General features: G+C 49.5%; 8 protein-coding genes across 14 annotated transcripts; 4 read left to right on the top strand and 4 right to left on the bottom strand.

Moving 5' to 3' along the window:
• Positions 1-409: 409 nt before the first annotated feature.
• Positions 410-4,780, bottom strand: FOIG_07199 (ATP-dependent RNA helicase DBP5). 2 transcript variants are annotated; one of them, XM_031206639.1, is made up of 4 exons: positions 2,488-4,780; positions 1,948-2,433; positions 1,659-1,896; positions 410-1,611 (listed from the first exon to the last, which is right to left on the bottom strand). In XM_031206639.1, the coding sequence occupies exons 1-4, from the start codon at positions 2,718-2,720 to the stop codon at positions 1,114-1,116; spliced, it is 1,455 nt and encodes a 484-aa protein (XP_031063758.1). In that variant the 5' UTR covers positions 2,721-4,780; the 3' UTR covers positions 410-1,113. The 2 variants fall into 2 exon arrangements, with proteins under 2 accessions (XP_031063758.1, XP_031063759.1); XM_031206640.1 differs by having other exon boundaries at positions 1,948-4,780.
• On the top strand, positions 3,184-5,388 carry FOIG_07200 (uncharacterized protein). Of its 3 annotated transcripts, XM_031206641.1 has the most exons (4): positions 3,184-4,042; positions 4,091-4,758; positions 4,812-4,895; positions 4,949-5,388. In XM_031206641.1, exons 1-4 carry the CDS (start codon positions 3,448-3,450, stop codon positions 5,042-5,044), a joined length of 1,443 nt encoding a protein of 480 aa, XP_031063760.1. In that variant the 5' UTR covers positions 3,184-3,447; the 3' UTR covers positions 5,045-5,388. The 3 variants fall into 3 exon arrangements, with proteins under 3 accessions (XP_031063760.1, XP_031063762.1, XP_031063761.1); XM_031206643.1 differs by having other exon boundaries at positions 4,091-4,895; positions 4,949-5,366; XM_031206642.1 differs by having other exon boundaries at positions 4,812-5,366.
• A 10-nt stretch (positions 5,389-5,398) lies between these two features.
• On the bottom strand, positions 5,399-8,131 carry FOIG_07201 (uncharacterized protein). 3 transcript variants are annotated; one of them, XM_031206646.1, is made up of 4 exons: positions 7,605-8,131; positions 7,033-7,096; positions 6,136-6,976; positions 5,399-6,080 (listed from the first exon to the last, which is right to left on the bottom strand). In XM_031206646.1, the coding sequence occupies exons 2-4, from the start codon at positions 7,088-7,090 to the stop codon at positions 5,783-5,785; spliced, it is 1,197 nt and encodes a 398-aa protein (XP_031063765.1). In that variant the 5' UTR covers positions 7,091-7,096; positions 7,605-8,131; the 3' UTR covers positions 5,399-5,782. The 3 variants fall into 3 exon arrangements, with proteins under 3 accessions (XP_031063765.1, XP_031063764.1, XP_031063763.1); XM_031206645.1 differs by having other exon boundaries at positions 7,334-8,131; XM_031206644.1 differs by having other exon boundaries at positions 7,033-8,131.
• Positions 8,132-10,965: 2,834 nt separating this feature from the next.
• On the bottom strand, positions 10,966-12,576 carry FOIG_07202 (DNA-3-methyladenine glycosylase II). Its single transcript, XM_031206647.1, has one exon. The coding sequence runs from the start codon at positions 12,394-12,396 to the stop codon at positions 11,206-11,208; it is 1,191 nt and encodes a 396-aa protein (XP_031063766.1). The 5' UTR covers positions 12,397-12,576; the 3' UTR covers positions 10,966-11,205.
• A 526-nt stretch (positions 12,577-13,102) lies between these two features.
• Positions 13,103-15,929, top strand: FOIG_07203 (mannan polymerase II complex ANP1 subunit). Of its 2 annotated transcripts, XM_031206648.1 has the most exons (5): positions 13,103-13,927; positions 13,981-14,609; positions 14,661-14,708; positions 14,762-14,977; positions 15,033-15,929. In XM_031206648.1, the coding sequence occupies exons 1-5, from the start codon at positions 13,755-13,757 to the stop codon at positions 15,179-15,181; spliced, it is 1,215 nt and encodes a 404-aa protein (XP_031063767.1). In that variant the 5' UTR covers positions 13,103-13,754; the 3' UTR covers positions 15,182-15,929. The 2 variants fall into 2 exon arrangements, with proteins under 2 accessions (XP_031063767.1, XP_031063768.1); XM_031206649.1 differs by having other exon boundaries at positions 13,981-14,708; positions 15,033-15,839.
• A 78-nt stretch (positions 15,930-16,007) lies between these two features.
• Positions 16,008-17,744, top strand: FOIG_07204 (vacuolar-sorting protein SNF7). The gene is made up of 4 exons (XM_031206650.1): positions 16,008-16,541; positions 16,602-16,806; positions 16,876-17,084; positions 17,137-17,744. The coding sequence occupies exons 1-4, from the start codon at positions 16,367-16,369 to the stop codon at positions 17,217-17,219; spliced, it is 672 nt and encodes a 223-aa protein (XP_031063769.1). The 5' UTR covers positions 16,008-16,366; the 3' UTR covers positions 17,220-17,744.
• Positions 17,745-18,308: 564 nt separating this feature from the next.
• Positions 18,309-22,309, top strand: FOIG_07205 (uncharacterized protein). The gene is made up of 3 exons (XM_031206651.1): positions 18,309-18,883; positions 18,941-19,247; positions 19,303-22,309. Exons 2-3 carry the CDS (start codon positions 18,941-18,943, stop codon positions 22,038-22,040), a joined length of 3,045 nt encoding a protein of 1,014 aa, XP_031063770.1. The 5' UTR covers positions 18,309-18,883; the 3' UTR covers positions 22,041-22,309.
• Positions 22,300-25,200, bottom strand: FOIG_07206 (uncharacterized protein; the record flags this gene model as incomplete). The annotated part of the gene is made up of 2 exons (XM_031206652.1): positions 22,300-24,132; positions 24,472-25,200. 2 exons carry the CDS (start codon positions 25,198-25,200, stop codon positions 22,300-22,302), a joined length of 2,562 nt encoding a protein of 853 aa, XP_031063771.1.
• Between the last annotated feature and the right edge of the window lie 51 nt (positions 25,201-25,251).

Below are 25,251 nucleotides of genomic sequence, written 5' to 3' on the forward strand. Positions count from 1 at the left end.
ACTGGCTCTTCGGATTCGGGCTGCTCGAGCCTGATAGCATCATGTCATCCACCCCCTCCGCCATTATACCGTTGTGACCGTTGAGCAACGTTGCCGTCGACGTTGTGGGCATCGCGTGGGCTGAACTTGAGGTGTAGAGACAGTAGGTAAGTTAGCATTATCAATTTGTCCACGCCCATGTCCTGTGTCTCAAATAGAGAGGTCCACTTCATAACACGGAGCTCTTATTCTTGCGTCCCGTATTGATCAATCAACACATGCACCTCTGACTTCGTTTACAGCCTCCACAACTTCCACAAGTAGCCAGCTAGCCAGTCTTGATTTGTAACACGAACAAGATCTGTTCCTGGCAGTAGCGTCATGGGCGGTATGAAGTAGGGAGAGCGGTGAGTAAGGCTGTTGTAAATGGAGAGGCTGGATCATGAAAAATCTTGACCAAGGCTAGGCCGCCAAGGATTAATAATAAGTGACAGTTGGAGAGAAATATGGACGGCGAACATGTGAACGAGGCTGGGTCCCTTTCACGGCAGAACTTCACCATCTTACTTTTCGGTTGGTATCAACATATAATTCATGAGAAACAAGGCCTGTGCTAGCTCTACTCGATCTCCATGGTACCTATTACTGCTTCTTTCAAGCCTAACTGAGTATCCAGGTAGCGAGATGTGACACTGCCTGAACAGGCCAAGCTCGCCTTGTGAGACAACTTTTTTTTTTTTTTGGGTATCAACGACTGTGGAAGAAACGCCATGCGGACAATGATTTGATGACAGCCTTTTTTTTTTGTTATTGGTATCTCCATCCTGCAAAAGACAGACACAGGGTAGCTAGCTTTTCTCGCCTATTTGCATCCTCAATATCCCACAGTCCATCTTAACTCTGTCGCATTTCGAAAAGGTCACAAACCGCTGGCCGGTGACAGCGATAGGTCGCCTCATCGCACCTCCCGCTGAATCAAATCATTGTATTGTGGCGATTATAGCCTCAAAACCTCATGCGATCGTAGACTATCCCATTCTGGTTCATGCCGCTATAGGCCATACCGTTAAAGCGTGGTCCGTTGTTCCCGAAACCATTATGGAATCCAGGATGAACTCCGTACGCGGGCAAGTTCTAGGCACCCTCGGTAGCCTTAGGCTCAGTCGCACTAGGGGCATACGAAGCTTGAGCTCTGTTCTTCTTGATGACTTCCTTCACTCGTTCCTCCGCCTCATCCCAGTCCTCAGTATCGAGCTTGACCAAGTCAATACCATACTGCTCGGCAATCTTGCTCAAGGCATCGAAACTTTTCTTATCGTAAACGAAGCTGATGCTGACTCCGACACGGCCGAATCGACCGGTTCGGCCAATACGGTGCAGATAGGTCTCGGCATCCGGTTCAGTGTCACCTCTTCCCTTCATGGGGATGTCATAGTTGATAACCATGGACACACTGGAAACATCGATACCACGAGCCAAAACGTTGGTGGTAATGAGAACCTTGTTCTCGCCCTGGCGGAATTTGGACAAAAGATCATCTCGCTCGAATCCATCAAAGGCGGCATGGAGTGCAGAGACCTTGTGACCATCTGCTACCATTCGCCTCTGAATCTCGTTGGCGCTTTCTCGTGTCTGTGGGGAGTTAGAGCAGAGATCCGACGATAACTAGTACTACTTACCTTGACGAAGATGACTGACTGGCCGATGGTCATCAATCCATAAAGCTTGCAAAGAATATCGTACTTGGTGTTATCATCTGGGCAGTCGATGAACATTTGAGAGATGCCCTTGACCGTGAGCTCGCTACGCTGCAACTTAAGACTATGGGCGTTGGGCGCGAACTTGCTGGCATACTTCATGACATTCTCGGGGAAGGTGGCCGAAAAAAGAAGGACCTGAATGTCCTTGGGGAGCATGCTATCAAGTTTTAGCGTTTCGTCGGTATACTCCAACTCCGTGGGGACTTACTTCTTGACCCGAAGGCACTGGTCCCCGAGTCCTTGCTGATCCAGCATGTTGTCGGCCTCATCAAGGACAAGGACGCGGAGCTGAGAGACATCTAACTGTCTGCGTCGAATGATGTCCATCACTGTACCTGGAGTACCGACAATGACACTAGCTCTGACGGGTTCTCCACGAGGGAGTGCGCCGGGGATCGCAGCAGCAACCTTCTTATTCTCGATGAAGCGGCCGATGGCGTTGATAACTCCCTCAATTTGTCGCGCAAGCTCTCGGCTAGGTGCAAGAGCAAGAGCTTGGGGCTGGTCAGGTTTGCTGAAGTCAACTCGCGACAATATCGCGGTCACAAAGGCAGCGGTTTTGCCAGTACCAGACTGGGACTGCGCCAACATGTTTCGCGGCGGATCGCTGAGCATCAGCGGAAGTGATCTGCCTTGTACCTTGGAGGGCTTCAGAAAGTTAAGGCTGAGGAGACCCTTCAGAATATCCTCGCGGCTGAGATAGAAATGTCAGTGATGTTTCTCCCAGAATGAGATGATCACCGCCTACAGGCCAAGATCCTGCCAGGTGGTGGCAGAGTGGAAGGGAGTAGCTTCATTGTTCTGTAGCTCGCTCAGGGAGACCTCGACATCCCATTCAGGCTCATGGAGACCAGAGCCACCGAGGTCCTCGATGTTACCGTCGGCTTGACCAAGTTCGCCAGTAGAGGCGGGAGCACTGTCGGCTGGAGGATCCGCAGCAGCCTCATCAGGCTTTGTAATTCGGCTCGCAAGATCAGCCATGGCGAGTGCCGTGTTATGTTGTAAGAATACGTTTCGGCGATCGCAGGGTGGAAGGAGAGAAGTCGGTACGGTGGGGGGGGAGGCGGTGGTAAAGTTCTCGAGGCCCTGGAGCAGGCGCTAGAAAACAAACTGCCCGGCAAGATCACGATGTTCCTTTATCCTGCACGAGCCGACGCCGAAAAGGCTTCGAAAAGAGATGTGGAAAATGAGAAAAGGTTGGGGTATGGGTTAGCCTAAGTCGAGAGAAATACTCAGGCAGGTAGGCAGGTGGGTAGGCATAAACAAAAGCTCATGCCAGTTACCGCGCGGTGATGAGAGGTGAATGGACTGGGAAGCTTCCTTCTCCAACAAAGTTTTGGCGGGGTTCAAGTTATTGGAGGGGTACATGCAGAGCAGGTGCTTGAGTAAGGTAGATACCTAAGTACCTACCGATTGGTGGAGTTCATTCAAGCTTCCATCAATGCCCGGGGCGGACTATCTTAGTAACTAGGTACCTATAACGTGGGTGACTACCGCTAATTACCCGGCGCATTTGCTCTGTCGCAAGCTCTCACATCAACCATGGAACCTAATCCAGACTTATACAGTTGTGTATAAATCGAGATAACTTCGGCATAAAGCTCGAAGCCCAACTTACGCAACCATCCCTTGAACCAGGAAATACCAAGACTCGGCTCTTCAAGCTTTCATAGCTCCATACATCATACAATAGCTCTGAATAGCAACAATGGCAGCTCCGCCGCCGCCACCTCAAGGAGGGCTATCTCTCTATGAGAATCTGCTGGATCCCAACGATACGTCTTCAACCTCAGCGACAATATCTTCAGCCCCTGTTCTGTACAGCCAAGCAGAAGACACATCTGCAGAAATTGCCGTCAAGAAGCCCATTGATCCCGCTCTTCGCTTTCAACCTATACGTCGTCCACAGGTGAAGCAAGCCAAGCCAAAGCCGGCATTCCCCAAGCCAGCTGTTTCTAAGCAGGCTTTGAATTCTGCTACTCCCGCTCCTGTGCAACCGAAGACTACGCTTGCAGACTGGGCCGCAACCGAGGAAGATGAGTGGATGTATGGTATGGGTGAAAAGCGTCAGCGTGGAGGTCGCAAGAAGAAGAAAAAGAGACAACAAGAGGAATTTGAGACGAATTGGGACGATATTTATGACCCTACACGGCCAACTAATGTTGAAGAGTACTTGCATAGTGATGAGAAAGTCCAAGAGGTCAGAGATTGGAAAGCCTTGCTTTATAGGCACCGGCGTAAACGCGACGAAAGCGACCTCTCAGACGAGGACGAGGACGAACAAACCCGTCATGTTTCCTCAAGTGAGTTCGCTGCCAACAACCTCTTCGTTAAATTCTTACCTTTATCAGATCAGTTCGCTCCACCTTCGTCATATGCTTTCGTACCACCACCGCCTCAATCACCCCCAGCACCACCTCCAGGCGATGTTAGTGGGGACGATGCATTTACTCGCCGCTTAGCTATATCTCAAAGGGACGCTCCTCCTCCTGCTGCACAGGCATCACCCTCTCAGCCTTCTAATCCAGCCACCATATCACGCGCTCCCGTAAGATATTCAAAGCCACATGACAACGAAGACGCAACAGGGGATAATGTCGAAGACGATGCGTATTCCCCGCCTCCAGCTCTTGGGTCTAGTCTTCCGGAACAACCTGATGACGATTCTCGGGCTCGATCAAGCCGTCCAGGCCAGTCTGGTTTTGCCCATCGATTGATGAGCAAATACGGATGGACAAAGGGCAGTGGCCTCGGTGCCGATGAGTCAGGAATTGTCAATCCTTTGCGTGTTCAAGTCGAGAAGCGGCGGAAGAAAGCCGACGCAGATGGTGGAGGATGGGCCGAGCCAGGTGGTAAGGGTAAGATTATTGGTGGGAAGCGCAAAGAGGAAAATGCAGGCAAGTTCGGTACTATGAGTGATGTCATAGTACTGCGCAATATGCTTGAAAATATGCCTAATCTCGAGGAGGAGATTGCAGGAGGTTTGGGACAAGAGATCGGAGAAGAGTGTGGAGAAAAGGTTTGTGAAAGTTATGTCCTTTTTCAGGCATGATATAATTAACAAAGATACAGTACGGGCGCGTGGAGAGACTATACATTGACCAGGAAAGTCGCAGAGTGTTTATCAAGTTCACAAATCAAGTTTCAGCCCTTCGGGTGAATATCCTGTTCCCTCTTTCACAGCCGCAAACAGCTGACAACCCATACAGGCAGTCAATGAACTAGATGGTCGTGTATTCAATGGCAATGCAATAGTTCCCGAATTCTTCGATACAGAAAAGTTTGAGCAGGGGAAATACCACTAAAAAGAGTGCTTCTTATGACAGGTCAAGGCTAGGCAGTGGGACAGAAGCAAAGATTAAGAGGCAGAAACAAGCATGATGATACTCAAATATTGTCAACATGGAGACATATCCATTGCAGATTTGGAGGAAACAAATTTGCCCAACCAGAGTCGGCATTTAGCATGAAACGAGTGATATTCCAGTAAATATACTCGTATAGCCTCCCCCTCTCAGGCGTTGGTGTTGTCTTGAGTGTCATGCTCCTCAGGAGGGACAAAGCTAGAAGATAGATAGATGACTAAAGCACGTTTCACTCAATGCTTTAACCAAGGAACCTGGTAAGACCCAAATGTAAAGAATAGTTGGCGATCAGGTGGATGGAGATATACTTATATTCATAATAGACCAACAACTAGGCAATCCTTTATATCAGTTGCAGACCGAAAAGGTTTCCTGATGACTCTCGATGTTCAGAAGAAATAAGAAGCGCTTATCACAAACTAAACATCTTTATATGATGAGTTAAGAGAGATGTCAATTTTCAGAGCTCGGCGAACATGATCTCAAGAATAAAGTCCAAATACAATCGATTATTAAGCTCTAACAGGTTATCCTTTACACACAGTTACCCCCACCCATGAAAAGCATTTTGTGCCCCATGTTGACCAAGCACAATATGTCGTAGAGAAAAGTCAGGAAACATGATGACGACGATAATGACGCCTTTAAAAGAAAAGCCAGCAATCTTCATCTCCATGCTTAAAAGAGCTGGGCAACGGCAGCAATACCTGCAAGAGCAAGAACAGCCATGTTGACGCTGACAATGCCAGCAGCATCCTTCTGATCGTCACTGTTGCTGCTCTCGGAAGAGCCGTCGCTCTCCTCACCACCGTCCTTGCCCTCATTGGCCGCCTTGTTGTTGGATGTGCACTTCTCCTCACCATCGATCTTCTTGTCCTTCTTGAGGTTGTCGAAGTAATCACAGAACTCCTTAATATCGGTGGTCGAGGAAACAACGACACTGCCACTAACTTGGTCGAGCTTGGGAAGTTCCACCCTAGAAATCGCTCGTTAGATATGGAAATGCTATATGCTAGAGGGGTTTTACTCACTTCTCGAAGCTACCTCGGAGGGCAATACCACCGGTGACCTTCTCGAGCTTGGGGAAATCATCAATAGCCTCAAGCTTGGTGTTGTTCTGGATGGTGAAACCGCCGCCAATCTCCTCGAGGGCGGGGAAGGAAACGTTGGTGAGCTTGTTCATGTCGATAAGGGACAGGGTCTCCGTGATCGTGGTCAGGTTGGGGGCGGAGAAAGACTTGAGCTCGGGGTTGGCGCTCAACTTCAAGCTCTTGGTCACCTCCTGGAGAGCAGGGACCTTGAAGGACTTGGCGCTAGAAATCTGGATCTCGGCAGCAGTCTCGAGCTTGTTCATGGTAATTTCCATAACGTCGTTGCCATTGTCGAAGATCAGGAGCTGGGTAGTAACATTAACAAGGTCGGAGTTGAAGACGTTCATCTTTCGGTTGTTGTCAATCTGGAAGCTCTCGACACTGGCGACGCTGAGACCGCTAAGATCACTGATGAAGGTGTCGGTAATTCGAATGCTCTTGATCTTAGTAACGCCTTCGGTACCGAAGTTCAGCTCGCCGAGTCGGGGAAGCTTGATGAAGCTAAGCTCGCCAAGGCTCTCGAGAGAAGAGAAGTCGAGGTTGTTGAGAGCCTCGAGGTTGTTGAGCTCGAACTTTCCAGTGATGGAATTAATAGAGGTACTGGAGATAGAGATAAGGTCACCGGCGTTCTTGGCCTGGAAGTTGCCCTTGATCTGCTTGGGGCCGTTGATGACAACGGCACCAGCAACAGACTTGTCAATGATGATATCGGCGTCGACAACATCGCAGCTGATGACTTGTGTAGGTTCGGTGATCTTGACGTCCTTGGTACAAGTGGCAGCTAGACAAGGTCGTTGTCAGCAGGATATCCGAGACGGTGTATCTGATTTCACCTACCAGAAACGGCAGAGACACTGAGGGCCGCAATGGCCGAGAGGACCTTAACGGAATGCATTATGGCCTGGATAAACAAACAATTAGATAACGTTGATTATACACGAGTGCGTGAAGAAAACTGTGGGCTGGTCTGTCGCGGTGGTCCCTATGAATGTCGGTCCAAAGTAGAACCGCCTCGAAAGAAGTGATGCTGATGTAGAGTGGTGTCGAGCAAGCAACTGCAGTACAATGTCGTGGAGATGTCGATGCTCGATAGCAACGCCCCCTTTGGCAGGAAAGGGAATGTTCAATGGCAACCAACCTGGAAGGAATGCGTGAAGGGGGGATGAGGAGATGCGTCAATTCCAATCGTAGGCAAGAATAGACCAAATCGCAAAGTGAATGGAGGAGGAAGAGTGTACACAAAAAGATTATTTGAGGCAGGGGAAGGAAGAAAGAAAACAAGACGGCAAGAAAGACGGGACGGAACGGTCGAAACCAATCAAGGAGCACAAGCCAAGTAAATGCGCGTCTCGGCAAGCACCTCACAATGGATCGAGCCAGTCGACCGAGCGATGAACGTTCGTACGTACCTAATTTGTAAGGGGAAAGGATCCTGTGATTTTGTTGGATGGTGTTGATTCTTCAAATCCTTGAGAGTTTCTCGGCGAACGACTGAGATATATCACGGAACAGTTAAGAATATTCCTAGAACTAGATAAAGTCTGGCAGAGTAGAGCCTGACGAAAACGAGTGGCGTGAAGAGAAAAACTGGACGAGAATATTACCGACAAGGAGAGGAAAGAAGAAGTTCGAAGGAGCGAGAGAAAAAGAGAGGAGGAGATGGGAGGGAGGAGATGAAAGATGGTCGACCGAGATGAGTGCACGGTGGGAATTCGGCGCCGCCTGCATGGGGCATGGGGGGAGCTACCAGGGTGGGTTCGAGTTGGATGGCAAAACCTAAGTTCATGGACAAAAGCAGGGCACCGACAGGTCAGTCACCAGTTTCGGGGCCCATTATCCCAGGGGCACTCAGACACTGAAGACCAAAAAGGAACCAGTACCGGCCCAAGACGATGCCAGGGCGAGCTGGACTCCAGACTCCAGTGTGGACTGGACGGGTGCGACGGGTCCATTGACCAGGTGTGAGAAATAGGGATGGAAGGCATAGGCACTAATCTCCTGCTAATGGTTCAGAGACATGGGCCCACTGACTTGGTTCTGCCTCATCTATCAGACTATCAGTGCACCGCTCAACACGACGTGAATTATTGACACCGACCACCACTGAACTATCAAGACGCTAGCTAATCCATTGAGTTGAGAGTTTTTTTTTTTTATCTGTCCTAGTTTGAGGCAATGTAGGTTCTTTTTCTGCCTGTATTCCGAGCCAAGACCTTATGCGCTCGCATCCTATACCAACCTCCGGCTTCCAAAAAGCCCAATGGCCGCGTAAGCAGAGCTAGATGCAACAATGATGACAACACTCTCTGCCTTCCATTTTGCTTGGCCAGCAACCAAAACAATCAACATCCCCCGAAGAGGAAATTAGTGGGTGCATATCTTCTTCTGCCTCTCTAGGTGGGTATCATACAATATGGATGTGCTCACCACTCTTTGACTTTAACTGCGTTGCATATGCATTAGCGGGCTCTATCAGGCACCGCGGCTCCTGTGGCCACTCCAAGCGCATTACTGAATCTGTCCAGCTTTTGAATTCACCTATGATTCTACGTAACCTTCCGTCATAGTAGACATGCATTCTTAAGGAGGCACATGCATGTGCACATGGTTCTTCTATTAGACTCACTCCGATATATATATATATACATAAAGTAGATTGTCCTTGTTATTCCCTGACAATCTCATCACCCAAATTAGCTACAATCTCCAACTTTGTGCCTCTAATTCCATCGCATCGCATGCAGGCGAGATTTGCACCCCAATTTCAGCTACGGGCGCTGTTCAAAGTATCCACTTTACGCATCAACTAGCAGGGGCCCTAAACTCCATGTCTTTAACATGCATCCCGTGTTGATAATGAAATACCTTCCAATCGAGCGATCCCATAGTGTTATTACCTGGCATGACTCCCCCTGCAAAGTACTTGCTAACAGACGGAGACATTGCACCGCCTTCCTTGTCAAACTCATCTTGTTCCATTTGTCTTTTTTTGCACATGTCCGCTGACTCATTTATGACTTCACGATCCAGTCTGGGCCTGGATTCTCAATCTTCAATTCCTTTCTTCCACTGAGACGTCATCATTTCTATGAGACAAATCAATCATGATGCCAGTTGGAGGTAAAGGGTTACACAGCCGACCTGTCAAGGGCGATAAATCTACCTGGCATACGGGTAGTGCAGAGTCCAGTCACAAAAATTGCAATTATTCAACTAAGCGAACACGAGCCTATCTCTGATGAGGTGATTTAAACGGACTCATTGATCGATATTGGACCCGAGTGATTGAAGAATCAATCATCGGAATCACCAAGCATAAACACCACTCAAAGTCTCAAATCTTGTTACTGACAATACGATACGACTTTTCTCGGCATCGAAACTTCCGGGGGCGCCAGGGATAACAAGGAAGCCCAATGCTTCTCCCTTTACTCCGTATTTCTATCATCATTCCACTTCACGCACTCGCTTCCCTTTCCTTTTTTATATACCTCCTTAGTATTCGGAGTCTCGGACAACTGATATGCAACGGGACTGTCACTATCACCGGGGTCCATGTGCTTCTTTTTCCTTTTTAACATGAGTCTCAAGTGATGGGTTAGTCTTGTGTTCGATCCCAGCTTGCCCAGCTCCTTCTTTATCTCAGTGGATTGTCACTCATATGAATGTGCTGGGGCACATGCCGCGGATAGATCCAAGGTTGCGATCTTAAAATGGCCTTTCTTTCTCGCACCGCCCTTTAACCGAAATTCGCCCCTGATTTGTTTTCATGCCATGTCACGGTGGCCGGGTTTGTTATCTTTCAGTTTGACGGACTCGAGATGTCCATTGAGGATGATCATGATTATTATCATCATCCAGGTGATCAAAATGACGCACCAGAGCATGTTGGGCATGTCCATCTTCCGTGTATCTCAGACAATGGCTTTTCAGGGTTCTTTGGCCTCATTGAAAAGCACAGCCTCGAAGGTCTTTCCGAACCAGACAGCCATCAGACTGTGAGAAAGAAAAAAACTGTTATCAGCTAAGGGCCCACGGCTATGAATGGCACTACACACGTCTGGACACTAATTTAGATCAGATATGCCTGGATTTCTTCCCGTTGGCTACTTGGTTGAAACTTCCGCTGTCCAAGAGGCCAGGACGGACGCCTCCATTCCATTGAGGCGTGTAAATCGAAGTTATCCGCCGCCTCTTGACGCGTTACACTCCACACTCAGACAGCCAAGCCTGCAGCTTGTGTGGGATCGGCTCCGTCACTAACCAAGCATCTTCCCACTTCCCGCTTCAATATCTGCCAAGACACTTTGAAGAGTCTCGACGATTTGCGAAGTGGTTGCACAAGACTTTCATTTATGGGCCTCACTCGAGGTTAAATTCCCTTTGACTATCACATTGGCCCATTTAGCTCTCGCGGTCTGCGAGCTAACGTCGAGTTTGTTGTTCGTCAGACACGTATCCATGCGTCTTGTCTGATACATTATACCCATCCTCACTACGAGTGTTTTTCTTTGCTTTTTGCAACCTTCACGATGTACCAAGATGCCAGGATGCATCGAGGCCCGCTTCAGTCTCGGCAGCGGCGCCTTTGGTCGATTCGTGGCGCAACCGTCTTCGCGCCGTTACAAGGGTGAATCCACAAAGCAGGGCCTCCCCTGGAGCCGATCGCCGATGGCGAATCATGTTCTTTGTGCAAGCTAAGCCAATTATGTTTGCTGTCGTGATCCTTTTAACACCAATAAGAGAGATGCTCTCTAGACGAGAAGGCCTCACCAAACCATTGCAATATGAGAAACCCATTATGTGTTATTAGACGCGTACGTCGGACTTTATTCACCGGGTCCAGACAGACCATGAGGACAGCTATGTAGTAAATCTGTGCATTGAATCTGTAGTGTGACATCACCACTCGCAGTAGTAACCGCGGAAGGGTATCCGATCAACACAATGTGGGATCTTTATCTGAGAGGCACAATGACAACAAACACACACCGACCCAGCAACCGAAGTTTATTCCATTGTGCTAACATCGGTCTCCTCGACTCGCCACATGTACCACATGAAGAGACTTCGATATGGTGAGAACCTAGTCGACAGCTCAGTCATATCCTGCTCCGACATGTACTTCCATTTACCACCGCCTTTGGCCTTGAGCTTGGCAATATCACGCCCCACGAATGCAGCCATACCTCTCTGAACACCTAGATCACCGAGTGAAAAGACGTCCATTCGTTTGAGCCCGAAGCATGCAAACATCTCAACGGACCACTTCCCAAGGCCTCTCACGGCAATCAATTTTTCCATGACCTCCGCATCCGAAGCATCATGGAGCATCTGAGCACTAAGTTCTCCACTGACGAACTTTTCTGCAAGACCTTTGATGTACTCAGCTTTGCGTTGCGATAGGCCTGCTGTACGGAGCTCGTCGATCGACTTGGCAGCCACTTGAGAGGGATGAGGGAATCGGATTTCTGGTTGCTCCTCGAACAATGTGAGAAACTTGGCCTTTATAGACTTGGCTGCAGCTCCTGATACCTGCTGGCTAATGATGCCACTGGAGAGGTTCTCAAATGGGTCTATCTTCTCTGCCAGTCCCTCTGGTGAGAATACTCTGCAGTGGTGGCTCTCCACTAAGGGTTTCATGCGAGGATCAACTTTGACCAGATAGTCGCATGCCTCTTTGAGGAGATTCTCTGTTGTCGTCTTCGCCTGCGGTGCCTTACTGGGCGATAAATTATCAATGTCCCGTGAGGTAACAAGACGGGACGTCTCTGGTGAGAGGAGCGTTGCGTTTGTCAGTCTGGGGTTTGCAAGTCGTGTAACGGCCGCAGTACGAGGCTTCTTGGTGATGCTAGTCGGCTCAGCAAAGAGCCCAGCAGCAGCAGGCGTTGGTGTCTTTGGTGGCGGAACAGCTGGTGTTGCAGGCTCGCCTTGTGCTCGCTTCCTAGGGGGTGGTGTTGAAGGTGCCTCGGGCTCGTCCTGAACGGCGGCTGCTTTACGCTTCCGACCTGTAGCCTTCGATGTTGGTTTCTCCGATGACTCTGTCCTGGAAGCAGGCCGAGCGCTGATGCGTGAGGATCGCCTTGTAGTGACCATGATGTGCGTCGGACTGAGTCCTGTCTTTATTCCGAGTATTTGTGAATATGATATGAATTGCTGTAAGGCCAGGGAGGGATGACGTCGTAAGAGCAAAGTGGGCATAACACAATCCGGTTCACGGTAAATACGCCGCTACTTACAAGTAGCCTTTGGCGTAGCAGAGCCTTTGTTCTTGAATTTGGCAAGTATTCCTGTTGGCGAAAGTGTCAGTCTTTTGCTTATTCACGTTTATGAGCCTTCGGGATATGCGCCCTGTTTATGCCATTGGTCGATCTCTTAGCGTATTTAGAACCAATAACGTCACAGGTTGAATACCTTACCTTCCATTACCTGTCAATTAAGACAACGGACTGACGATTATGGAATTGTAACCTATATATCTATCTCCCCTCTTTTGTGGATGTCTTGATGTGTAGTGCCAACCTTCCTTTCTGATCAGACTTCTATCATTTCTTAGCACGAGTTTGTATCTGCCCAGTGAGTCCATCGATGCTACGGTTATATATTCGTCACTCTAAAGACCAAATAGAGGCGTAACATTGTTCATAAAAAGCATGTGCGAGGTGATAATAAGTCTCCCTCGCTTGTAGCACGGTCTCACGTACTACCTACACAGAATATGATTCCCCCCAAAGGTCAACAGAAGAAGAAGAAGAAGAAGAATATATCTTCAAAAAGACCCATAGCCACGACTTCAATTGCTTCGTCGGAGCACTCTCCAGGGTAGGTATATTTCCGTCGCTGACGTTAGCTTCTTCCACCCGCCCACACGGCACCCGTTTCGATAGGGGCTATCTGCCGCTGAAACCACTGAAGAATGGAGCTTACAGCAGGTCAGTGGAGTGTCTGGAAGCTCTGGAACGCTCCAGGGACCCTGTCCCGGCCACAACCCGGACTGTCGTGTCGAGCCAACGAAAGTCAAAGTGCTGATCCGAGCTATCGCAACGTGGATTAATGTCATGTCAATAGTGCTTTTTGTTTTATTTTTCTTACCTGGATTCTTACAACCGGTGCCTGTCGACTTCACCAATTCATAATAGAGAACCATCACACACTCGTTTTCGGTCTTACCATCTATTCTTGCTCAATGCGAATATTATCTATTTTTGAGCCACTTTGGAAACGCTAGGCCCCTTACGCGACAGCAATAACCTCAAAGTGGCCAGCAAAACCCCTGTACAAAGGCGTATCAGGGTATAGTCTGCCCAAGCACGAAATTACGCGGGAGCCGCCGTCGACAACACCGTAGAACTCTGCGGTACAGAACAGGATCAAAGAGTTGATAGACGGAGCCGTTGCGACAGGGGGAATCGAAAGAACAGTGAACCTTGGAAGACCTCACGTGGTTGCTGACGAAAAAACGTGAGCACAGCTGTAACGACAGCGCCAGTTATCGCCTCTGCGATAGATTATCCTATCCCAAGAATAGAGCGAGAGGACGACTTGCTGAAGCATTCACCATGCTTCTCCCTGGTGGTGGACTTAACTGGAAGGCCGCAAAGGCCCAGATGCCTCCAAGCAGAGTATTGCGAAGCAATTTGACACGATCACGATTGCTTCTCCTAATAGGCGTTACTGGCATTGTGATGCTGCTGTACCGTACTTTTCGAGCACCACCCCCGGGACCACAAAAGTCTGTACCGCCAACTCGATTCGAGTAGAGAAACTCGACTAACATGGAAACAGTGTTCGTTGCTGGGGCCCAAACAAGTCGCCCATGGAAATGACACCGAACGAGCATGCTCTATGGAATGCACACATGCAGACACCTGTCCTCTTCAACCATCATAAACCACTAAAAGTCGAATCTCCTTCGATCCAGCACATTGACTTGAACCCGATCACCTCGAGCCCACAGGCCCTCATCCGAAACGAACGAGTATTGATCTTAACACCTCTGAAGGACGCTGCTCCGTTCCTCAAGAACTACTTCAAACTCATCGCAGAGCTCACTTATCCGCACCGTCTGATCGATCTCGCCTTCTTAATATCTGACTCGAAAGACGATACACTTGCTGTCCTTGCTTCCGAGCTTGACCACCTACAAAAGCGGAAGGATGAGGTGCCATTTAACAGTATTACCGTTGTCGAAAAGAACTTCCATTTCCACCTCAGCCAGGATGCAGAACAGAGACATGGATTTGAGGTACAAGCGCCACGTCGCAAAGCTATGGCTAAGGCAAGAAACTACCTCTTGGCTACAGCTCTGAAGCCAGAGCACTCATGGGTGTACTGGCGTGACGTTGATATTGAACAAGCGCCAAGACGGATCATCGAAGATTTTGTTGCGCACGATAGAGATATTCTCGTGCCCAGTAAGTCCCTTGAAGCAGATTCTGAGACATCATGGCACTGACACATCCGAGACATTTGGTTCCACAGGTTCGAGAAGGGTGTTGATATCGAAGGTCGATGTAAGTTCCTCAAGTCTCGCTATGACCTGAGAGTTACTAATTTGCAATCGCAGTCGACTACAACTCATGGATCGAGTCCGATAAGGGCCGAAAGCTCGCCAATAGCCTGCCGAAGGACACAGTCATTGTCGAAGGCTACAAGGAATTCGACACTGGACGCGAATACATGTGCAAGATGGGAGATTGGCGCGAAAACAAAGACGTTGAGGTTCAACTGGATGGTATTGGTGGTGTCAACATTCTCGTTAAGGCAGACGTTCATCGCTCAGGTTCGTGGTCACAGAATATTAAGTTCCATAACGTTGCAGTTAACATCATCTTTAGGCATCAACTTTCCAGCGTATGCTTTTGAAAACCAGGCTGAGACCGAAGGCTTTGCCAAGATGGCCAAGCGTGCCGGTTATCAGGTCATTGGTCTCCCGAACTACATCGTATGGCATTACGATACACAAGAGAAGGGCGGTAACTTATGATGAGATCCGCAATTTTGAAGAGAAAGTGGACTTGATCTTTGACCTAACTTATCTACCTGACGACTCTCGACCACCTCACTCCATACACGCAGACTCATGACGTTACGCCGTTAACGTTTCCAACATTTTTCCAGACCAGTCGGTCGATGTTCACCTTCAAGCTAAGCTTGGAAATGAGCAACAAAACATTATCCTTCAGCGAGTAATTATTTCGTTCGATTCGACTCGATCTGTCGTGTATTTAATACGGTCAATGTGGGCGCTAGGGGTATCTACTGGAGGAAGGGGCTAAAAGCGAAGCAGATGCTTTTTGTAATATTTGGGAACTGGTTTCTTATTATCAGTCAGGAACGCGCTGTGCCATGAAGACTCAGCAGTAATGTGTGTTAGGAAGAGGGAGCTTTATATGGAGGGAGCTGACGGAGTATGGAGCCAGATGTAATATAGGTAGTATGAGTCGCTCTCTGGAGTTGAGGATACACTGATGATGATCATCAGTATAATTAGCCAATGGATTTCCCATCGACTATGCTTGAACATGAGCCGACGAACTTAACTAGTATTCCTGCAATTCCAGCTTGTCAAGCAGTGGAGAGGTGGAAAAAGTGAATACTACTTTATGAAAGAACAACTCAAGCATGAACATACTGAAAGAACCAAGCTATTACACCCATCATATCTCACTTGCGAATGGCCTCATATTTGGTCGGAGTGACATGGGTAGTTCAGATTGGCCATTTGAATATTGCGTCACATGAGACGGGTGCACCTGAGCGATCTTGCAAGTATAGCAGACAGCCCCACAATATGCAATTAAGAGGAAATGGCGGGCAAGGTCGAGGTGCCGTCATCACACAGGCAACGATAAGAGTCCCGCAGGCTACCTTCAACTTTACACTACCTAGGACGACGACGCTGACGACGACGAACATCACAACTTACAGGGCATATCGCGCTTCTTATTCATACAATACTAGAAGCTTCCGATATCCTGTGTAGCCCCGGTGGTCATTATTCTCCTGGAGCCTGACCCCACTACCCGACACTGAGTCGAGGCTCATTACGCCATTTTCTGCTCCGACACTGCACGACGAGATCGCTCATCAAGAGGAACAGGACTCGCGCTCCCTTTTCCTCATCAAACTCATATTTCTCCCCAATCTTCACCGATCAGAAACTGTAAACATGTGGGGTTGGTTCGGTGGCGCCGCGGCCCAAAAACGCAAGGACACGCCCAAGAATGCGATCCTCGGGCTGCGAGCGCAGCTTGACATGTTGCAGAAGCGCGAGAGGCATCTCCAGACCCAGATCGACGAGCAGGATGCTACCGCACGCAAGAACGTGAGCACCAACAAGAACGGTACATGGTCATCTCAATGAGATTCGTAATGCGGGGCAGAGATGCTGATCTATATGATAGCGGCCAAAGCGGCCTTGAGGCGCAAGAAGACACACGAGCACGCGCTCGAGCAAACCGTCGCACAGATCGGTACACTAGAGCAGCAAATCAACTCGATCGAGTCCGCCAATATCAACAAGGAGACTCTGGCAGCCATGAGCAACGCCAACGCGGCCATGAAGCAGATCTATGGAGGTCTTACGGTGGACAAGGTTGATGCGACAATGTACGTTCATGCCACGCTTATTTATGCCAGTTTGTATGAGATGTGTCCTTGGCTAACCTGAAGTTATAGGGACGAACTGCGTGAGCATAATGCAATGAGCGACGAGATTGTCAACGCAATCACCTCGAACTCATTAGGCGAGCCGATCGACGAGGATGAGTTGGAGAACGAATTGGATGAGCTACAACAGGAGCAGCTCGACGAACAGATGCTGAAGACAGGCACCGTCCCTGTGTCAGATGCTGTGCATAAGCTACCCACGCCGGCTAGGGAAGAGCGTATGTGCCCTTGCTCACAGTTCTTTTTTGTGTACATACTAACATCATACAGCCGTGTCAAGCAAGAAGCAGGCAGTTGAAGAAGATGACGAGGAAGCCGAACTTCGGAAGTTGCAGGCTGAAATGGCCATGTGAGGTTGTTAATAGAGGAATTTGATGTTTGCATAGCATTTAGTTGGTAGGGACTGAGGGCGAAGCTACATTATATGTGGCGTTTTCATCTACCACAGACAAGAGACGGCTTTGTGGTATTCGGAGCTTCCTGTGCCCTGGCGGATTTGTGGTTCTATTGTGGGTGTTATTGTCGGCGTCGGCGTCCAAGGTTGTTGTTGATCTTTATCGTTTACGAAACTCTTTCTATCTTTCGCCTGGCAATCCGGCTTGAGCATCGTGACCGCACAGAGGTGTTTCTGATGACGGTACGCCTGGCAAGGATGCACTTGATAAGAGACCTGTGTGATGGTTGACGAGCCTTGAGATAGGAGAGAATCTAGATCTTCAATGCGAATATATCCCGTAAAGCTGACCAAATCTGTTATTGAGATAATGAATTGCCGGTGATGAGAACACCCAGCTTGAACGATGAGTCGGGTGTTGTTACTGGAAGAGGAAGCAAATGGACATGAATGCGGACATGACATCAATAGATCTATGACATGGTATCATAATAGGTGATAGTGCTTATATCGTTTGGCTATGAGGATATGAAGAAGGCCAAGACATTGTGGGTCACATCGCTATTTGATTGATTCATAGACGCCCGTTCGAACCGGACTGAAACAAGGATAAGGTCTCTTGGTCAGTCCCAATATTGTCTTTGGGATCTCGCAACGAACCGAGAGGTCTAAGTACAGTCAAGACGAAGTAACGCTGAGTTCTTTCAGCTGGGCTGAAGGTGACCGTTTCAGAGGAACTCTGAGAGGATAAGTCCACGATGACCAGCCAACTGACTTCGAAACCAGCCAAGGCGTAAAAAGTGCAGTCATCACATCTACAATATCAAGCTTAATAAAGGTCGCCGATCTGCAGTAGGAGTAGGGTGGCCTATACTAGGCCCCAACTGAGGCTATACGAACACCGTAATTGGACGGAGACGCCTTCACGTGATCAGTCATCGTGCTTCCAGTTGGCTGGTTGGCTGTCAGTTGCTGACGCCCAAAAGGGCCCTCCCGCGTCTAACGGCGCTACAAGAAGCCTCAGCCAGTCATAGCTCGAACTCTAACCGCCAAACAAAACGTACACCGTCCGTCGAGTTTCGGATCGTCTGATGTACGGGCTGTAAGTATTTCGCCTCTGCATTGCACGCGCGCAAAAATAGCACGCACTTGCAGCAGGATATCTCGGATCCAGCCTCTTCCACTATGACGCAGAGAGCAGTGGAGGGCCCGCTCTGGCGGCTCCATAGCCCTCGAGAGGCCTTGGAGCTGAAGAGGAGGCTTGCAGATGCAGGACTTACAACGCCCAGCAAGCGCTGGCCTTCATGTCATGATCAGCTTGCGTGATGTAGCGGGAGACGGCGGCTGCTGAGAATGTGTATGCTGCATATGCACAGTCAAGTCCAGCTCAGTCTTGTCTTCATATGCCCCCTTGTTTCCTAACTCATCCATCCGTTGTGACTGTGTTTCGCATTTTCTCTTCTCTTTTTCCTCTGTCGTATCGTCTGTGACCGCTTGTACAAACTCTCACTAACTAATTTCTCCTTTATTTTCTTTTCCCTTTGTTCTTTTGTCACGACTGCTCATGAATCCACTTCGTTGAGATGCTGGCCATCTCCTTTAATAGGATACCCTTCTCTTTAGGTGAGTTCATCAGCCCAACATGCCCTGCCTCAAGCTCGACCTGATTTTCGTTATTAGATGTTTCGTTGTAGAATGGCCAGTTGGCCATTTTCCTTCGTGCCGGCATGGTTGATCTTTTGTGTAACTGTCGTACTGGCGACCAATATCTCCAACGAATTCTCGAGCTTCATCCCCAGCTGTGCCGGAGAATGCTTCACCTCTTTCCTTAACGTCAATTATGCTCAGGGTGTTTGCACCGGAAAACCTCTGCTGGATTGTCTGTGTTCTCGAAGGGGCGCCTCGGGATTCACTCTTGGTGAGGGTGCAATGCAATGCATCTCTGCTGAACGATCCATTGGATACTGCTCCATAGTCGAAGCCAGTGGTATGTACTACGAACCACAGAATACACGAAGAGTGTGTTGCTTACACAGAAGCAGATAGAGTCATCGAGAATGCATATGATATATGCAACGGGAGACCTGGTGCGGTCCATCCTACTTATCTCACTATCACAGCAACATTAGTTTTGGCTCCTTCGGGAGGAGTTGTGACTTTTCCCTCAGTGACCACCAAGACTACTTCACGGCCGGGTACATCAAGCACTATTCGTACATTGCCAACAACATTGGTTATTGATACATCCTCGCCCCCTGTTATTCCAAGACCATCGACGAGACCAATTAGCTCCACAACACGATCGACGGCCAGAGAACAATCTACGACTGATTCGTCAGATGATTCAGATATAATCTCGATCACGGAGCCTCCGTTCACTAAGCCCACTACTTTTGAGACTTCTACATATACCCCAACTTCGAGTTCAGAGTCCGAGACCACCACGGACGTACAGGGTGGTGCCGGTGGGGCAAGCAAAGACGAGGACAGTGATGATTCAGACAAACTCTCCACTGAACAGGTCGCTGGTATCTCAGTCGGCGTCCTTGCCGCAGTGGGAGTTGCGGTTGGAGCTATTGTATTGGCAAGATACTATCGACGAAGAAAGTATCCTCAGATCAAGACTGGCTTTCTCCCTATGAGGGACACCTGGGGTTATAAGCCAGATCGATCTGACAACGGTGGACATAATTCGTGGATGGTTCACCAACTGCGACCTGATTTGGATCCTACAAATCACCCACCACCGCCGCCTACTTCCAACCGTAGGAGTGTCAAGCCTGAAACCATTGGTGTAGCATTATCACCTCCTCCCTCGAGCCGCAACACGGCGGTGCATACATCTCCACTGAGGCGATTATCAAAGCTGCTCCCTGCGAAACCGACCCTACCAGATCTATCTGTCAGAGACACCAACGACAAGCCCTTGCCTCTTCTCCACGCGGAGCAAGCTGACGGTAGACGCCAAGATGCTGGACATTCATCTCGAGATGAGAGTTCTTCAATACCACCACCAGCACTTGCTGCTGCTGCCTGGACAGGAAGATCTAAGCCGACACCACCCGCACCGCTGAAGCTACAAATACCACAAGCCGAGAAACCGGCCGGACCAGCTGTACGGATGAGCAACCGTGAGAGTAACGTGACGGAGTTTGAAGAAGACCGTACCTCAATATCCCCAAACGCCAACACTCAAGTCTGGAGACCACCAACAACGCCTCTTTCGGCAACAACCTACTATGTCGCCGACCAATACGGCAATTGGGTTCTGGGAAACCCAAAGCGTGCCTCAGTGATTGCTCGAGGCTCGCAGGATTCCAAGGTTTCTCAAGAGGGAGCACCAAGACCACCTAACAATGATAACGCCCCCCTCGGCAGTGCAGAACGAAGCGGCACCAGATCGCTTGCTCCTCCAGCTGAGATTATTCCTGGTGGTGCACCGTCCAGACCTGGTGGACCTCGTCCGCAGTATCCCTCTCCCTTCTTCTCTTCCCAGTCTCATCCAAGACGCAGCGCTTCCAATCGTCGTTCCATGACAAGACCCCTGACTCGACCACGCGAAGACTCTAGCAGTAGTAGCGCCACCATCATCACTACCTCAACCGAGTCCTCCTCAAGCATTCCGTCTGTGGCACCAGAACAGCAAGTCAGCCTCTCTCCTGTTGTCGAATCTCCCCAGTCAGTCCGAGCTCGTCAGCAGCAGCCTCAGATCCCCCCACGAGACCCTCGACGTGCCAGCCAGGTGGGCAACCCTGGTGTCAGCGTCAATCCGCGAGCTGCCCCTCCTACGCGACAGGTAGTTTACAGCCCTCCTGGGCAGCCAAGCCCGACCTTGGGTCTGATGCAGCCTCCTAGTGCATACTACGCGGCACTACAGTCAAAAGCGCAGTTGAATGCGCAACCACAACAGAAACCTCAACCAGCTGTTCAGAGCATGCAACCCGCCGATAACACAGGTACACAGGCAGCTTCATCGACAATGCGCATTGTGGAGCCTTCTCCGGAGCCAGATGAGGCCACAGAACCCGCGAATGTCAAAGAAGATCAGATCCGGGCGTCCCCCTTCTACTTTGACCCACCATATCCGCAACCTCTTCATTCTCGCCAAACCCCTCAGCATCGCCGTTCTGCATCAGGGCCTCAGCCTCAGCAGTATCAGCCATATCAGAGGCCTCCCTCGTTTCAACCTTCCCCTCGTCAACAACAGGCAGCCTGGCAACCCGTCCAGAGACTGCATTCACACAATCACCAGCAACAACGCCACAACCAGCAGCAGCAGCAGCAGCAGCAAAACCCTTGGCAGCCTACACAGCGTATACCCCCAACATATCCGCCATTCCAGCAACAGCAGCCTCTGCAGTCCTATCAGCGCACATTTCCGCATCAGCAGGCCTACCAACAACCACAGATGTACCCTTCTTTCCAGCCTCGGCCAGGCCAGCAACATCACCCTCGTAGTACAGGAGGTTACCAGTCATTTCAACCCTATCCTGCCGCACAGCAGACTCAAATACACTCTTCTCAGTATCAGAGTTACCGCCCCCCCCAATCAATGAACCCCTCCCTTGTTCACTCTGATAGCCACGATTCACTCCTGGCTAAGCGTGTCGGTTTGGATCGCGCCGCTGGTATGACTATCGGTACAGACAAAACTGGCGCTTCAAAGTGGAATCGTGATATTCAAAACAAGACACCACCAAACCTTCCTTTGTCGCCGCATTGGCAGCCGACATTAACCCCTACACGGCGAGGAGATGACCTGGTCTTGAACGTACAATAAAATGGAGATATAGAGATTTCGGCGACACATGCACCATCGTTCTTTTGTTTCGTGGATTAGATCACATATCAATTTTGTATAATAGCCAAGCACTTGGAAGCTATAATGAGCATTAGCAACAGTCATAGATGGAAGAAAAATGCATTAGGACCGCACACGAATTTAGGGTGGAAATTATCGCATGCACCTATACTACACCACCTAGACATTCATTCTAATTCTATAGGTCACTCCCTCGCAATAATGCTTTTCGTGCCCTTTAAGTGTGGTCTTTTTGTGAAGTGCTAGGCCTAGCTTGGGCCTCGTCCTTGTTCTCCTCCTTGATTGTTTGACCTATAACACATTCCCTCTCGACATACTGTCGAGGTTGCTGGGATGACTCTCTCGGCGTACCCACTGGATCAAGCATGTCCAGTTCCAAGTCATGAAATGTCTGTTCGCTGCTTTGGTTGCTGCGACGGAGACGGCTTCCATGCTTTCTTAAGCTCCCTCGTCTGAAGAATCCAGATGCATTCTGTCGCATGTTATCAATATGGTTCTCGAGTGCAACATCTAGAGCATCTAGACCTTGATCCAACGTATCACGATTAAGATGAACACCCGCATCTATGAGCTTATTTCTACGTCGAATGTCTTGCCACCTTGTCAGGTTACCCATTTCCAATACGTTCATTCGGCGGCTTTTGCCCATCGGGTTTCCTATCATTGTGGGCCGCCAGGCATAATCCTCTTCCATCAATGCACGCAAGTCATTGGGCATGGAAGCCCGACGTTTCGAAGACCGTCGACGGGCTTGGGTAATTCTCTCCATCTCTTCCGATTTTGAACGAGGTATGATGAGCACATTCTTGAACCGAATGAGAACAAGCAACAAGAGGACAGTTAACAAGAAGAGTATCGCAGCTACGACGCTCGTGGCAACTTGTTGGCCAAGCTTCCGCGTTACATGACCGCCCAGCGCAGTTGAACCAGCCGCAAGTATGTATGAGAAGGATTGTATCATAGCGAATCCTGCTGTCACTCTCGGAAAAGAGGAGTAATTGGTTCGACGCTGGTCTTGACCTGAGGGATCACGGTGCCGACCAACCATTCCGGGAGACAGATCCGATGTATCGAAGGTTTCCATGATAAGGCCGTTGCATTCTGAAATTGCGAGACAGGATAGAAAACCTATACATAAGGCAAAAAAGGTTGGCACGCCAGAACTGATTGGCGGTCCTGATGAAACAGCAGCATAACAGGCGCCACCAATCGGAAGGGCAATAGTAAAGACGGCCCGGCGGACTAGATGTGAAGACCATACTATCTTTCTGCCTATAACCTCGCGGTTGACTTTATTTTCTCGGCTGCGAGATCTCGAGAAGATGCTGGCCTTTTGGAAAGGAATTGCAAGTAGAGCGCCGAGTGCAACTGCGGCGACATGAAGGCCGACATATGGCGATCTTAGATGATAGAATCGAGACACGAGTGAGCCCAGCAGAATGATGACTAGAACGACTTGTGCATAAATCCATGCGACATATATCGCTACAACCGCGAAGCCAGGTTGTTCAAGCATCTCCAAAGATAAACGAACACCATGGTATGCTTCCTGTCCCCACCACTTTGGACCTGTCTTGACTCGATGCATCATCACTTCTCCTCGAGCCAGACGACGCGAGATGTCTCCTCCTGTTCGGACTTCTGCAATCGACCGTCGGAATGCAGATCGTCGAACCTCGGGGCATATCACATTGAGAATCAAGACAACTGCAATCATCACGATGCTGGTGTAAAAACCCCATGCTGGCGAGTGTTTATCAATGATAGCCGCGCCAATGAGAAAACCAAGTCCAAGAGATCCAATCCAGCACCAGGTCCAGATGCCAAGCCAAATACCCATGCCACCACCATGTCTTCTTGCGTCGAAATGATCAACAACCTCTTCATGGGGACGCTGACACATTAGAGAAGCACCAAAAAGGTCCGTCAGAACTGAGTGAAAGTTCATTGTAGCAAAACCCAAAGAGCCACCCATTAGGGTACGAGAGGCCAACAGCATCGCCCTCCAAGACGCAGTGTTGGTAAGCCTGGGACTGCTGACTGCAATTGCCTGTGGAAAAAGAAGAGGCATTGCAATAATAAGACTTGACATTATATACGGCTTCCGACCGTGGAGTAAGGGCAATGGCCAGAGAAAGAAGGACGGAATAGCAAGGGCAAGGAAACAACCGGTGTTGCCATGAACAGTGACGTGTGATTGATCCACGATATAATACTGAATTGATGGGACTAGGCCTGTATAGATACCAAGTAGCACCCCGATGAGTGCTGTGCTCAAGCAGGCAGTAGAGGCTACAAATCGCTTGCGAACGGGTGACTAGTCCCTCGCAATCGGTTGCCTGATGTGCGACTTTGGAAGATTGAGCCCTTGCATGTCCCGTAGACTCACGTGCGATCGCTTTCGAAGATTGATGCCATGTTCGCCATGCAGTCTTCTCCCAGCAATGTTATGTTCTGGCAGAGCATCATGGCTGGTTCCACTTCGAACGACTGATGAAACGTTCACAGCTGCCGAGCGTTTATGAGTTGTTGTTTGTCCTTGGGCGTCCATTCCTCCGACATCAAGAAGGGCACTTATGCTGCGGAGATCTTTCAACACAACCGGCCTACGTCTACGATCCGCCTTTAACCCTTGGAAAGATTTCCGGGACTTTCTGCTGAGTGAAGAACGTCGTGAGGGGCCACTTTGTTGTCTTCGTTCAGCCTGAGTCTTTGTTCGAAGCTCCTGATAGGTTCCGGAATAGCTCTCAACTATATCGGCCAGCCGCGGGCGTTTGGGTACGGCAGTGTAAGTGGCAGCACGCCTGCATCCCGGCCTCGCTAGGTAGGCCGTATATACTCCATCTATAGGAAATGCTTTGACGTTTTCTTGGGGTCTGTTGCCCATCGACAAGTTTGATACGTCCACATGATCGGTGCCATACTCATTCGACACGGCGGCAGGGTGACTAGCATGAGCTGCGGTTTCCGAATGGTCCGCGACCTCCAGGGCGAGGGAAAGAGTTTCATCGAGGAGCCTCTCGAGATCGCTGAATACACGCTTGAACAGTATCCCGTCAACTCCAGGATCAGGCTTGCCAGATAAAGCCGACCACGCGGACATTCTACGGAGAGCCATGCTGCTTGGCAACACAGGCTCTGATGGACGTCGATCATCAGATCTGATTAG

The sequence above is a fragment of the Fusarium odoratissimum genome (genome assembly GCF_000260195.1).
Source record: "Fusarium odoratissimum NRRL 54006 unplaced genomic scaffold supercont1.10, whole genome shotgun sequence".
Classification (NCBI taxonomy): domain Eukaryota; kingdom Fungi; phylum Ascomycota; class Sordariomycetes; order Hypocreales; family Nectriaceae; genus Fusarium; species Fusarium odoratissimum.